This window comes from Rhipicephalus microplus, chromosome X (assembly GCF_043290135.1).
Source record: "Rhipicephalus microplus isolate Deutch F79 chromosome X, USDA_Rmic, whole genome shotgun sequence".
Taxonomy (NCBI): Eukaryota; Metazoa; Arthropoda; class Arachnida; order Ixodida; family Ixodidae; genus Rhipicephalus; species Rhipicephalus microplus.
In genome coordinates, this window is record NC_134710.1 from 12,414,812 (window position 1) to 12,429,684 (window position 14,873).

General features: G+C 43.0%; 1 protein-coding gene across 1 annotated transcript in view; it reads right to left on the reverse strand.

Moving 5' to 3' along the window:
• Positions 1 to 14,873, reverse strand: part of LOC119175662 (WD repeat-containing protein 11) — a 243,095-nt gene that overhangs the window by 184,783 nt on the left and 43,439 nt on the right. The window contains exon 8 of the mRNA XM_037426591.2: positions 7,881 to 8,028. Coding sequence (XP_037282488.2) covers positions 7,881 to 8,028 — 148 coding nt within the window. The remainder of the gene's footprint in view (positions 1 to 7,880; positions 8,029 to 14,873) is intronic.

The following is a 14,873-nucleotide window of genomic DNA, read 5'->3' on the forward strand; positions in this document are numbered from 1 at the left end:
AAGTGCTGTCCTGTAAAGTAAGTGCGGAGCATGCTGTCTAAACTGGTGCACAGCCAGTACAATTGGGAGAGGGCAAGAGTAGAGCATGCAGTCGGGTGGATGTCATGTCAACACGTTAAATGTTCCCAGTCTTTTAGCGTATCAAAAAAGGGACATAGAGGGCAAATGTCAAGTCAATTTGGATAGTTGAAAAAAACATTTCGAAAACCTCATAGTGTTTGTTTTGTGCTAAATAAATGCGTAATTTGAAAGAAAATAAAGTTTATGGGTCTGCACACCATCACCCATTTGAATTGCCCGCCTGAAGAGACCTTCTGCTGTAACAGTTGTTAATTTTTGCTGTGCCCACGGTCCTGCCGTGCTCAAGGCGATGTTTTGCTACGACTTATGAGTGTCTATTTGTGTGTAAACTGCCACTTTGCAGCAACGTTGATGTTAATCTTGGTGCTATTCAGTCCGAAATGCTTAAGCAGTTAGCTGATGGGCAGACTGAACTTCGTAATGCGGTACAGAAGCTTCAAACCCATTTGCTGAAAACGTAGAAACTGGTTATAGAGTTTTGCGTTATGTTTGGCAAAATGCAGACCCAGATAACTGAGACAACAGATAATCCAGCAGCAAGTAACAATAGCTTACAATTCATTGAACATATTATAACATTCCAGGCTAAGAAGCAGACAGATCTCGAGGTTCATAATAAGCTGTGGGATGCCCGAAATTTAAAACAAGACAGAAGATAAACTAAAAAATAACGTAAGTAGTCAAGGGTGTATTTAATGATAAACTAAATGAAGAGTGTCAATCACTCGGTCGTATTCATAGGTTCGACAGCCAAGGAGACAGGCGACTGATAATTTTATACCTTTAGAACTTCAATGAAGAGAAAGAAATACTTCAGAATGCTAAAGAATTAAAGAGAACTAGCATTTCCACTCAAAATGACTATTCGTAATCCACATTAAAGAAGCGCAAGCTTTTGTGGGAAAGTGCAAAAAAAATGATAAACTTCAAGGAAAGAAGGTGTCACTTACACACGACAAGCTTAAGGTAGACATGCTTATTTACTTTTGGGACGAATTACAATATAAACGTGTACAGGCTGCTCAAAGCCACTCTCAGCAAACAGAAGCATGAACTAACGTATATTAGTGAACATTTGAAATTAAGTAATGTTAATGCTATCTGCAATTAAGTAATATTAATGCTATAAGTACCTTCAATAAAACACGTTTGCTTGAGATACCGTCCTTATATTAACTTGCCTATTCAAGTGGATCACCAGTGATCGATGCTTTGGATCGTCAATTTTGGCATGTTCAATTTGTTTCTCATGCACCCAGCACTTCCTAGTTAGTCCAGCCACTCAACTTTCAGAATCAATATGAATTCACCGGTTTTGGCAACACAGTAATTTTTCACAGACCTTTGCGCGAACCAATGGGCGTGTGTTGTTGGCCAAATGCACTTGGCTGGCAAACATGACAAAAGTTTTGACAAATTTTTTTTATGCGCATTGTTGAAGAGTAAAAATACACATAAAAGCAGTCCAATCGGAGCTTTCCATCTCTCGAAACCCTTTAGCAGTGATTGGCATTTTCCAGTAGGAAACACCGATCCATCACTACGTGCTTTGCGCCTTGCCAGGTTTCTCTCCTGCGCTACGCCCTGATGAGAGCCAGCATCAATGTCGCCGCCAGTGTAAGCTTTAGCGCCTGCTCTTTTGCACAGGGATGCAACTACCGAAATACGATTTGGAGCAATTTTCGAAGAAGCAAAATTCTATTATTGGAGCACTAAAAAGCAAATTTGGAGTAGATTGAGGGGAAAAAACATGAATTTTTTATGATGAAACACAAATTTGAAGCAATATAAGATAGAAGGCTTACATTTAGAAAAAAAAGTGTGTATAACCCATTCAACATCACCTAAATCGTGCAGTGTGAACATGAGTACAGCTATTACAATGAAAGTCACATTTTGAACCACCCCCCCCTCTCAGCAAACAATGATAAAGTCCATATTAGCATTTGCTGTGCCTCTCAAATCATTTGACGAACGCTGCGAATTTAAATACAAATCTGCCAAGCTTGCGACTTTGAAATTCGGGAGATTTGTAAAACCGAGAAGTAGCGGTGGCGAAAAAACAAATTGGTCAAGAATTTAGTTTGTTTTTTAGGCAAGCAGAAATGTCATACACTGCTCCAAATGATTGCCAGTAACCTATTTAGATGTCAGTGATTATACTGGTAGTCAAAAATATGCGGCATACAAATTCATGAGTAACTCAACAAAACGTCCAGTGTCCGGTGACTCGCGCTAGCGAACCCTTTCAAATCTCAATATGCTTTTCTGCTAATAACTGGTGTACTGCAGCAAAGGTGGCTTAAGCAGCATTCTCTGCATGGTTAGAGCCAAGGAGAGAGAGAAACAACTTTTATTGAAACGGCAAGTGTTAGAGGAGTTGACTCCCCTCCCTTAGATGGCAGCTAGGAGTCCTTGGGCCCTAGCGGCATCTTCGGCTTGCCTGATGACCTGTAGTTGGTCCTCGATGCTTGAGCTTAGCAGCGCGGTCTCCCACTGCTCCGTATTCATGTATGAGTTTGGCCCCTTCACGATGTTGGGGCAAGCCCAGATAATGTGTTTGAGGTCCGCCCGCTGATTGCAGTGTTTACATCTGTCTGAGTAGAGGTCCGGGTAACAATGATTATAAGCGATTGGGTTTGGGAACGTGTTTGTTTGTAATAGGCGCCACGCTGTCGCCTGCTGCTTATTTAATGAGGAGTGTGGTGGCGGGTAATGCTGCCTCCCTAATCTGTAGTGCTTGGTAATTTCGTCAAGGCAAGAAATTTTTAAACTGCCACACCCCTAACACCCCCACTTCCTAAAGCCCCTGAATAAAATAAAAGTAACGACAACTTCTCTTTCCTCCTCCTGCGCCAGCATTCGCACTCTCTTTTTTTGACCATGGCTCCGCCTGCGCGGTGCATAGCTAGCAGACGCTCTGCCCGTCCAACGCTATTGCCAGGAAGCGTTCGCGCTCGTCAGCTGGTATTTCGGTGAAATTTCTTTTATGTGAAGTTATGTGAAGACTGCCAAAACACAATGAGAGGACATCAACAGATAGACAGACTGAAAAAATTTATTGGAAAGTGTGTTTCGACTTCCTCAAGTCTTTGGACCACCGTGCAGTCTCATGCCCCCACATTTACACGGCCATGCAAGCCTTTCGCGGAGATGACATCGGCAGCCCGAGACACCGCAGCAAGCTGCAATGCAGGGTGAGAGGACATCAAAATGTTGCGCTTGGGTGGAGGTGAGATACAACCGTGCGTCACAGCAGCTTTTATTGGACTGTTGACGGCTGTGGATAACTATCGGCGGGATGACACGCCGAGAAAAAACGCTTCGTCGAAGCAACTGGCGCTGTGAAAAAAATCTGAATTTATTAGTAAAGAATACGGCAATTACACACCAGCACCTGCAGTTGAAAACGCATGCGACGTTTTCCACATGAAAAAAATGCCACATGCAGTGGACGTCGGTGTTGCCATGGAACGCGCCTTGTGTGCAAGCCAAGAAGAGTCTTCTAAAAAGCATGCATCCTTCACTATGGTTAACAGAAACGTGTTTGAGAACTACTTCAAGGAAGCCATGGACAAGCATTAAAAATAAACACAAAAATTAATATATGGCTCTTAGAAGGAAGAAAACCTAACGATGTTAGTCAAAAGCGAAGAAACGCCCGCCTACCTTACAGAGTCAACACGGTTTGAAGTCATCCCAACAGACTCTATGCAGCCAGATCTTCCACCGTGGCGCTTCTCGTTTCTCAAACGTAATCCAAAAGTAGCTTGCCATCACTTTAACGTATGCAATAACTGCAAGTACACTAAAGAAAAATTGCAAACACAGGAGGGCAACAACCAAAATAGAATTTGAAGAAATTTTTGGAAAAGCAGAATTTTACTTTTAGAGCACTAAAATGCAAATTCGGAGCAGGTTGCGGGAAACAGGACATCTATTTTTTATTACAAAAAGACCAAATCTGGAGCAGAGAAGACTTACATTAAAAAAAAAAGTATGTTCAAGGGATTCAACTGCACCTAAATCTTGCAGAGTAAGCATGAGCACTGTCGTTTCAATAAAACTAGTATTCAATCTACCCCACTGAGCAAGCAATGATAAAGTTCACATTACCATTTGCCGCACCTTTCAAATCTTTTGACTGAATCCATGAATTATGATGTAGGCCTGTGAAGCAGGGTACCTTGAAATTCAAAGAATTCGTAAAATTGAGGAGTCGGGGTGGCGAAAAAAAATCAAAAAAACTTAAGCAGTTTTTTTAGGGCGACGGAAGTGTCATACACTGCTCCAAATGATTGCCAGTAACTTTTTCAGACGTCAGGGATCGTACTAGTGCTCACAATTATGCGTTAGTATACACGCATAAGTACCGTAAAAACCCGCGTATAGCCCGGGGTTTTTTTCTAAAATTTAGGGTGCGAAATTTCAGCCCCGTACTATATGCGGATCCCAAAAAAGTTCCGGCCCGAATTCAGTTTTGGTTTCGGCATTGGTTGGTGCTATCATCATTATCAGGTGTCTGCGCACTTCTACGTTAGGTGGCGTGGTAGCGTGAGCGGCGTTAGTCCTAGAGACCTACAGGTACAGGCGTGCATCAGGCGAGCAACAGTGGCCATTGCAATCACTTGGCGCACATCACGACGGCCACGATTTTACTTCCGTGATTTTAAGCCATGTCGGGACCGCGCAGGCAGTACTCGGCTGCCTTTAAGAGGAAAGTTATTTCTGCTTTCGGCAGTTCGGCGTGAATGAGCGGAGCATTCGCGGTTGGCGGAAGCAGAAGGAAGCCCTTTTTGCATGCTGCGGCAAGAGAAAAAGTTTCCGGGGACCGAAAAATGGAGCATTTCCAGACGTGGAACGAGAACTGACGGACTTTGTTCGGGAGCAACGAGCTGCACAACTAGCTGGGCACATCGAGCTGCTGTAGGCAAATAAATGCATTTTTTCTGTTTTCCTCGAACAATATTCGCGTGAAAATGTTTTTTCTCGCGTTTGCTATCCCCGAGTTACACCTCGAACTATACGCGGGTCCCAACTATACGCGGGTTTTTACGGTAATTGAACAAAATTTGCCGTCCCGTGAGAAGTGCCAACAGCCCCTTGAAAATTGTAATATGCTTTTTTTGCAGGGCACCGGTGTATTGCGAAGAAGGTAGTTCAAGCAGTGTTTTGCAAGAGTTACAACAAGACCAAGAAATTCTTTTTAAAACACTGCTATGTTTCCCCCCACCATCCTTTTTTTTTTCTATGATAAGTATTAGGTTTAGGGCCTAATATTTCGGCTCGTTGCAAGGCACATTCTACCAGACAAAATAACAGTGACGCACACCACTGGTCCGGTGACAGCACCGGGTAGCGTCAAGATGCCGCAACTAACGTAACTTTAGGACAAAAAAAATGTTTCATGTGCCGTTGCTAAGCGACCAACGTGGTCGCCGGCAACGCTGGCGTTCGCAGCATGGTGATTCTGTTCGAGCGCGAAAAATGCGGTATGCGCTCCGAGCTCTAGTTGCCAACATAGCCACTTTTGCTGACTAGGAAGTTCATATTTTCCGCGAAATGTTTGTGGCTACGGCAACGAATTTTTGTCTTGAAGTTGCGTCGTCTTGCCGATGGTATCTGTTGTGGTCAGTAGGCCGATGGGCACACGGCTTTGTTACTTTATCTGGTCCTTGACCTAATGGAATCTGGTCCCTGACCTTAGTGCCCTGACCTAATGGGATTAAGGTTAGTGTGGTTAGGTTATTGTGGTTTAAGGTTAAAGTCTGTGCGCTTGGATTGATTGATGACTCAAACTGCAGGTGGGCAACGTACACGGCCTCCATTTCTTGCTGAAATTAGCGCAACTGAGAAAATTTCGAAGCACAATGGGCATTTTGGCAAAGCATCAGCGAATTTCATGGTTTTGGTACAGCTCGGCACAAAAATGGGGAATCGTATTAAAGTGGCACAATTGGCGCAGCTGTTGCACCCCTGAAAACACACACGGCCAGAAACCATGCAGCAGAAGTTCGAAAAAGAGGCGCGAGAGACGCTGCATGTATGTAAAGCTCGTCGTGTTGGCAACCGCTATGGAGCTCGAGCCCAAAAGGAACAAAAAACAAGCAATAGAAGACACGTGAGGAGCATGTGATGGCATTCAGCCAATGGGAGCACCGAGCGTCGAGAAAAAGTGCAGGAGAGGAGAGCAGGTGAAAACAACAATACATGTCTTTACTTTTATTATATTCAGGGGCTTCACTACTTCCGCCACCCCCCCCCCCCCCTTTTTTTTTCTTTCACCATGGGGTTCGGTGCCACTTTAGCTCACTTGCAAGGCACGTTTCACCACGTAAAGGAACTACGGCACATGCCCATTTGTCTGGCGACGCTACCTGATATCTATCGCCACGACCTTGGCTGGAACAACGCAACTTCAAGACAAAGAATTGTGTGCCATTGCTAAGGCAATCGACGTGGTCACCGGCAATGCCGGCGTTCGCAGCACGTCGAGCTTGCTCGCCCAAGGAAGACGCAGCGTACGCTTCCAGCTTTAGTTCCTAGCAAGCAGAGCTGCGTTTTCAGGCCCCCAAAGTGTTATCGGCCACAGCAACGCATTTCAATCTTGAAATTCCGTCGTCTTGCCGATAGGTATCAGCTGCTGTCGGCGGACCAATGGGCGCACAGGGTTGTAACTCTATCTGGTCTACCGCGTCTTGCGAGCGTAGCCTGCCCTATGCTCACGTTAATATTCTTGGCAAAATCGCTAGGATCTGCGAGCTTTGACCAACTGTGCAAACTGCAGGTGGCCAACATAGCCTGCATTTGTCGCCAAAATTAGCGTACCTGAGAAAATTTGAGGTTGGCTGAGCATTTTGGCGCAGCGTGGCATAATTTCAGCAAATTTCACGATTTAGGAGCAGCTGGGTGCAACAATCAGAAATTGTATCGAATTGGCTCAATTGACGCAGCTGTTGCATCCCTGTTCGCATCTACACAGGGTTTCCTTTAGCGGGAGATAATAAAATTTTTTTAGAACAGAATTTTTTATTCTTTGCTTGGTCTTCTTCTAATGGTATGGTGAATGAACACCACACTGGTCGGTGGAGCCAATGATGAATGTAGTGCCGGCGAAAGTCGAAAATTGATACCACCTGCAGTTGTTGCAGGCTTCACTAAGGATGCCACTTCGAACACATCTGATAAAAAGGAAAAATTACTCTCTTGCGCAAGATAAAGCAACCTTAAGTGTGTAAAATACGATTTCAAGAGTAGTTATACATGCTTGTTTTTGAGCAAAATGAGTCTACCAGCGAGAATTTCTTGTCCTACCATTAGATTGAACTATATTGCTGTTTGGGGACGCCTAGCGGTTATTGTTTGTCAACTTTCAACAACAAATTAAAATTATAATTTATTTTTTAAAGTACAATAGCGTGTTCGTTGCCGCTGATATGGTGAACAATCTTCTCATTTTCGCCACAATAAGAAAAAGGTTTCTGAGTGGTAGACAGTCTCTTTAACGAAAATTCACAAATAATGCAAAGAAAAAGGAGCAGAAAAGCTTTGTTACTCTCGAGTTTCGATGATCTTTAGGATAAATAATAAACTTAGGTGATTATCCAGCATTGATTTCATTAATGGCCAACTGAAAAATGCTTTTGCTCAATATTCAAATAGGCCAAGAAAATGATGTGACGTAATATTATTACACAAATGATAACAGAATTTCCCATCCATCACTACTTTTCCTAACTCCATCCGAACTCCTATGCCAGCCTCTGTAAACTGCCCACAGGGTTGACAAGCACACGTACCTCCAGCTAGCGACTCATTGTCTTCGTGTCGAAAGCGAGCACTGACAGAACCAGACTCATGCAGGCACAAGAGGAAGTCGCATTCCCAGCATGGATGACAGCGCACAAATGGTGAACCATTACGCTCCAGAGACATAACCCCGAACACCTGTAAAGCCATGAAAAGAAAGGCCTTTAGGGGATAGCTACAATACTTTTTTTAACAAGGAATGAACTATTTGGTTGCTAGATTATGATGCTCTCACTGCATCATTTAAGTATTCTACACTGACTGAAGTAAGCCTAAAATTTCACGCACAAAATTGTCCCCATGTTATTAAATCTAAAAGCATAAAGCGTGATTATCAGGCATCTCTTGTGTCAGCACAAGAGGCTTGAAACAATCTTCAAACATGCTTATCGTTTGGGCCAATAGCGAGTGGAACATAGAAGCATTACACTTCAGAACAACCAAATAAACTGCCAGGTCTGCGTGCAACGTGCAGCACAGTTGCACCGAAAGCTGGAAAAGCGTCCTTTAAAAGCTCTTTTTAAACACTCTTTGGGTAACTGCCACAACCGCACTTGCAGTGTACCCACTACACCATCAATCATCTAAATTTTCATGTAGTAGGCAGACATTTACTATACCGTCCTTCATCATTCTTTGAAGAAGCCCCATACCACTACACACTTGCAAGATATTTTGTTGCAATTTTTTATGCTGTGGCTGACGACGATGAAGAATTATGCGAGAAGCTTTCCTCCACAGGTGGGGTGAGTATGTGCCACAGTTAATAGGTTAACACAAACAAGCTTTAGTAACGATTGGAGCATTCGATGACACGCTTGTGTAGAACAACCAAGGCACAACCAGCCATCACACAATTCACATTGTGTGATGGCTGGTTGTGCCTTGGTTGTTCTAAAACGCCTTATTACTCATATTAACGCAATTCCTTTACCCACATCAAGCTTGCCTAAGGTCAGTTTGGAACGGAGTTTCAAGCACAAGCTTGTAGAATGCTGGGCTGGTACGCAGTGAACCCTGGTTCGAATCCTATCCTGTTTTTGATGTTTTTACATACTTTTTTTTTTCTTACTTTCGCGCGATAGTGGCTACGGATGGCAGCAGACAACTACGACACACGTGACCCTTGTTGTGATCTCCTAACAGTTTTCGCTGTAAAAATCATCTACCTATCTAAATACTTTGTTGCCATGCATGCCTTCTAACTTTTTCTGCAGTAGATTGCCCATTTTGGCCCTTTCTTGTCCCTTTGTCGTCGTCCTGAGCTTGCACTATAATAATCGTCATGAACTACCAACTAGCCCGAATTTCCACACTTGTAGTTGTCACTTGGCACAAAATTTATGGACTACATTATAGTTTTTTTAATATTCTCAGCAATTCCTTATAATGACACAAGAGCTACATTTGTGTCAGCTACACAGATTTACCCTGTTTTTACAGTCGCAACATGGAATGCTCGTACTATGAGGCAATCTATGATTCATTAATGTAGTAGTGCAGTAGTAGTGCTATTCTGAAATATGAGCTCGTCATGCACGAGTTTTAAGGCAAGTCAGTAACCGATTGTGGCATGTGCTAAAATCTACATTTCACCCAAAACTGTAACCGGGAAGATTTTATGACACATGCATACTTATGCAGGCAGAACAAAAGTAGCTATCATTACATTCGAAGACTACTCCAACTCCGCTTGATGCTACTGTTGCCACCAAACTCCATCTCAGTTCAAACAGGACATGAGTACCCAATAGACTATTTACAGTCCTGCATGAAAGATGAAGTGCTGTATATATAGCATGCAAAAAAAAAAAAATTCTGTGAAACGAAATATGGCAAAGTAGGTTAGGTGGCATGTGGCGCTGTGATTGGGCCGTATGCTTATGCAACATGGACCAATGAGTAAAGACCCAGTGATATTTGCATTTGCTGGGCAATAGTTGTGATGGCAGGGATAATAAGACGGCAGGGGGTAGCCATCTGCCAGATATCTCTTCTAACAGAGACCCCTATGTTCTCTAAAGACTCAGAGCCAGTCTTCATGACAGTAAACTGGCCACTGGTGAGTAAGAGTAGGGCTTAGGGTCACTTGGCATTCTGGCACAGCCAAGGTTAGGGGTGGTTGATAGAAAAAACAACTCTTGAACTACAGGTCAGGGTATGAAAGACTGTCTAGATGACCTACCAGACAGTCCTATCTCCTGGCCCTTGGCCCAGTTTCGATCCAGCCTCAGCTATTTGTCAACCACACCTCTTCATGCCCTCCCAGCTTCCACCAGAAAGAGCTAACAGCACTGACTTCACAAAGCCTGCCAGTTGAACCCTGATAGATCAATAGCACCATGAGAACATTGCCCTTTTATTGACTTGTATAACATGTCAGTTTCAGGGTTTAGCATGCAAGGTAGCTGTTGCAAGCAAGGACTGTGGATGTTCACAACTTTTTATGAAGGTTTCAATCATGTCAATCATGGCAATCAAGGCTCAGCTTCTTTTCGTGTGTACTATGTCCCGCCACACTTACTTTTTTGCAAGTATATCTGTGTGCTCTGTAACGACACCCTTGGCTCGTGTGGCCTTTAGTGCACCGACATCTATCTGCAAGTGTAAACAACCACTGCCCTAGACATGTGACAATGAAAAATAATGACAAAAGGTATCCTTGCAGTCCAGAATGATGAGAGCCTCTTTGTTAGACAAAGAAACAGCTACATTTAGATAAAATTATTCGGCCGCTATAGTGTGAATGCGACAAGCTTTCATATAGCTTTTTCACTCGACTATGTGCTTGACATTCCCTGTATTCTCAGGCATCATCCTCAGCAGCAACAAAATCAAACGTACTGGTACTTATTTTCATTTGGGACAACTCCATTCAGTCTTTCATGCAATGCTACGGAGGTCTGCTGATTTGGAGCAAAAATTTTGAGCAGCAAAATTTGCATTTTGGAGCACTTTGGAGCAGTAGAATTTTCTATTTTAGAGCACTTTGAAGCAGCAAAATTTTCCATTTTGGCACAATTTCGAGCAGCTAACTTTACATCCTGAAGGAGAAGCGAATAGCATTTACATTCAAGAACATGAATAATTATCTTGGACACATGGCACCTCCTTGCCCGTTGGATCTTTTCCGTTTTTATTATGCCGACCCCCTCAGCTTGCTCTCTCCCACCCTCCCCCTCGCTGTTTTTATTTCTATATTTGTATGGTACGTCCCTCGTCGTAATTATCTGTGCGCCACAGCGAGGTTCAGGAATGGCACGAGTGTAGAGACATCGCAGCTGACAAGCACACAGTGAGCGAAGGTGGTGAAACTGCTCGCACCAACCAACAGTTGCTTCCTACAAATATGAAACTTTAAGGCCCAACTCCAAAGACACGATTTTCGAGCGAAAATGACAGGATTTGTTGTCGCCATCGTGTCACAGCTTTCTGAAAAACCAGAAAAAATCGCTCATAGCACCCCTTATTATAGCAATATAGCACCCCCGATTCTTGCTTCAGTTGCAATAGCTCTTCATGCTTGTTATGAGGGGGCATTCCACTGTCCAACAGATGATCACTGTAGTTCATTCCTTTGTGTCAACTCCTGACAAAAAATGAACAAATCGACATAACTTTTTTCGAAAAGCTTTCGATACCGTCTCTCAGAATAAATTAATTCTAAAATTTAAAAATGCCGGAATTCCAGAATTGTTTATTTGTTGGGTTGTTGCATATTAGTCAAACCAGAGGAAAATCGAGCTCCCTTCCAGTCCCATCAGGCGTGTCGAAGGGCAGTGTCTTCAGCCCTCTTCTTTTTATTATATATATTAACGACATTGTTAACGTGGTCAAAAATAGTCAAACGTGGTCAAAGCCACCTTTAATCACATCTTAACATAGAATGACCACATAAGTAATATTAGCACCTCAACCTTCAGAAAATTAGGTCTCCTGAGGCACAAACTTAAAAAAAATCACCTTCCGATGTAAAACTGCAATGCTATAACACCTTAATTAGAACTAAACTAGAATAAGCATGTATCGTTTTGGATCCGTATACTAACCCCCGTATTCACAAACGTTCTTGGACTCGACTTTCACCCTTCACTTGACAGAGTTGAGCACTGCGCCGCTGCTCGGCTGAAAGTGACGCTACGCTACTCAAGAATCACCGCAGATTATCGCTGATATGCAGCGACTTTCCCTGTTTAGAGATGGCGCTCCCATCGGCCTTCTCAAGTGAAGGTGAAGCGTTGAGTGGAGGGACGTTCTAGAATATTGGGGTTAAACTATTATCAATAACCTCGAGAGAGTGCAGCGAAAGGCTGTTAACTTATGAAAGCTAACCATACTGAACCCGCCAAGATGAGAAGACCGAAGCAGAGACTGGAATTCTTGAAATACGTGAACAATTCATCACTTGACTCATCTCTATACCTATCACCCCTATTAATTCGAACCACGCGTCACCGTAGACAAGATGAATTAACACCGAGAACAAACACATTTAAGAATTCTTTTTTTTATTATACATCATAATACTGACTATTACTGCTTTGTTTTACAGCATTTTGCCAAACATATTGCCACTAGTTCTGTATTATTCTTCTTGTTTTGTTTGTTATTTTATTTTCTTCTCCTAAAGATGTTCCCTGTTGTACCATTTTATTGCTCTCCCTGCTTGGATACATTTCCGCAGTATATGATAAATAAAAAAATTAAAAATCTGTGCACACTTTCAAATAACCCATCTTTATGGCGGCCATGGTGACCTAGACATGTCACTGTGGCCACACCATGACTGGGTGTCGAGACACCAAGTGCACTCTTACTCGAACACATAGAGCAAGAAACTGTGACATCGGATTAGTGCCGGTGCCCCTCGTGTTCCCTTGTGTTCACCCTTGGCACGGCTGGTGAACAGAAGAAAGGAGGGGCTGAATGACTGCATGTCCTCCAATGCACCAACACACTCTAATGAGATAAAAAGTCATGGTCACTATGTCTGAGTAACCAGCATCGAGAACCTGTCTCTGACGTCACATGAACACTATGGATAGGCTACTTCTTCTACAGCCACTTTTCATGAAGACAGCTATGCAACGGCCGTATTTTGTCGTTGACCTTGTAATAGGTGGTTTATTTCGATGCTTTAATGGTAGCTTGCTGCAATGTTGGTTACTTGCTGCAATGTCAACAGCGTTGTCGCGATCATCATGTGAGGTTGCTGCGAAATTGGCAAAGTGTGTCATAGCACGCACATCTGAGCACCCCTCGGGATCACAGCAGATACCACTGTTGCATTTAAATGATTGCGGGAAAAGAAAGCCGCGAAACGCTTTTGTGGAGTGTGCGGGCAGCACAGGGACAGCTTGCAGAAAATTGTGCCATCAACCACCGAAGATGAGTGATGTGCAACAAAGAAGCTGTCTACACACAGTGTACATGCATGCGAATTGCAAAAGGTTAAGCGACCAAACTTTTGTTTTGTATTACTGTGTTTCTATGCACCCCAAAAAAGTTTTCACAAAATTTGCCCCGCATATTAAACGTGCCCCCCAACATTGCTTTGGTTTTTTCTGAAAAAAAAAGTGTATTCATTAGGCAAATATATATGGTAACTGAAAATGATCAAATTAACAGGGATCTACTGTAATGCTTTTAGGTAGTAACACTTACAGAGTGCAACAGCCAAAATATAATTTGGAGCAACTTATAGACCAACAAAATGTCACTCCTGGAGCACTAAAATCCCAATTTGGAGCAGGTTACACAAAAAAAAAGAGAAAATGTTCATCATGAAAAACTTAGTTTGGAGCAGTATAAAAAAAAGATGACATACATTTAGAGAAAAAATATATGTACAAAGCATTCAACCCACCCAGATCGTGCAAAGTGAATATGAGCTGTGTTATTTCAATTGAAGTAGTATTCTGAGTCATCCCACTGAGCAAAAAATAAAATCCACATTAGCATTTGCCACACCTGTCGAATCCTTTGACAGATTCTGCGAATTCAAATGTGGCTTTGCCAAGCTAGCAACCTTGCGATTAAAAAGTTTTTTTTTATTATTTAGAGCAATAGAAATGTCATTCGCTACTCCAAATGATTGCCAGTAACTGTTTTTAGATGCCAGTGATGATACTAGTACTCACAATTATGCGGCGCGTACAGGCATGAGTAATTGTGCTGTGTCCCGTGACTAGCGCTAACAGCCCCTTTCAAATTAAAATACACTTTTTTGCGGGACACCAGTGTACTTTGGCGAAGGTGGCTTAAAGGGGCCCTGCAACACTTTTTAAGCATGGTCAAAAAACGCAATTGGTAGTAGAGGCTCCCGACAAAGCGCGAGCCAAACATTATATCACAGCACATGGCCTGGAGTTCACAATAAATTATCAAAGTCAGCTAAAAATTGCTTTCTCTTCACTTGACAAGTGACGGAAGGCGCTCAAGAATCACTCGTAAAAAGCCCACCTATTAGCCATTGGCTCGTTAGAACATAGCGCGCTTAGTCGTTAGAGAGACCGCCACGGGAGGCCACGACTTGTCTATGCGTACGCACGCAATCACACTGAAGAAGCCGCACGTTCGAAGAAAAAAAGAAAGAAAACAAAGTGCTCAAGGTCACAAGGCGTGGGTGACGTATTTTCATTGCCCTGCCATCCCTCCCTGCTTAGCTTCCAGCGCTTTCGTTGGGACAAGAGAAGAGAGAATGCCAGCATCCGACAAATATTTAGAACTCCACTCGCACTGGATGGATTCTTCAAATTTTTGCGGCATCGAGTTCATGAGGCAATAAGCTGGTTACTGAAAAAGTGGTTACTTACAATGGTTACTCAAAAAAATGTTTCACGGCCCCTCTAAGCAGCATTCTGCGTCGATTAGAACATGGCCAAGCAATATTCGAATTCGAACTGCGACACTTCCCCTCACCTCTTCAGAATTCCGCCCACACGTTTTTTTTTTTTTTTTCCACAGTGGGGTTAGGTTTAAGG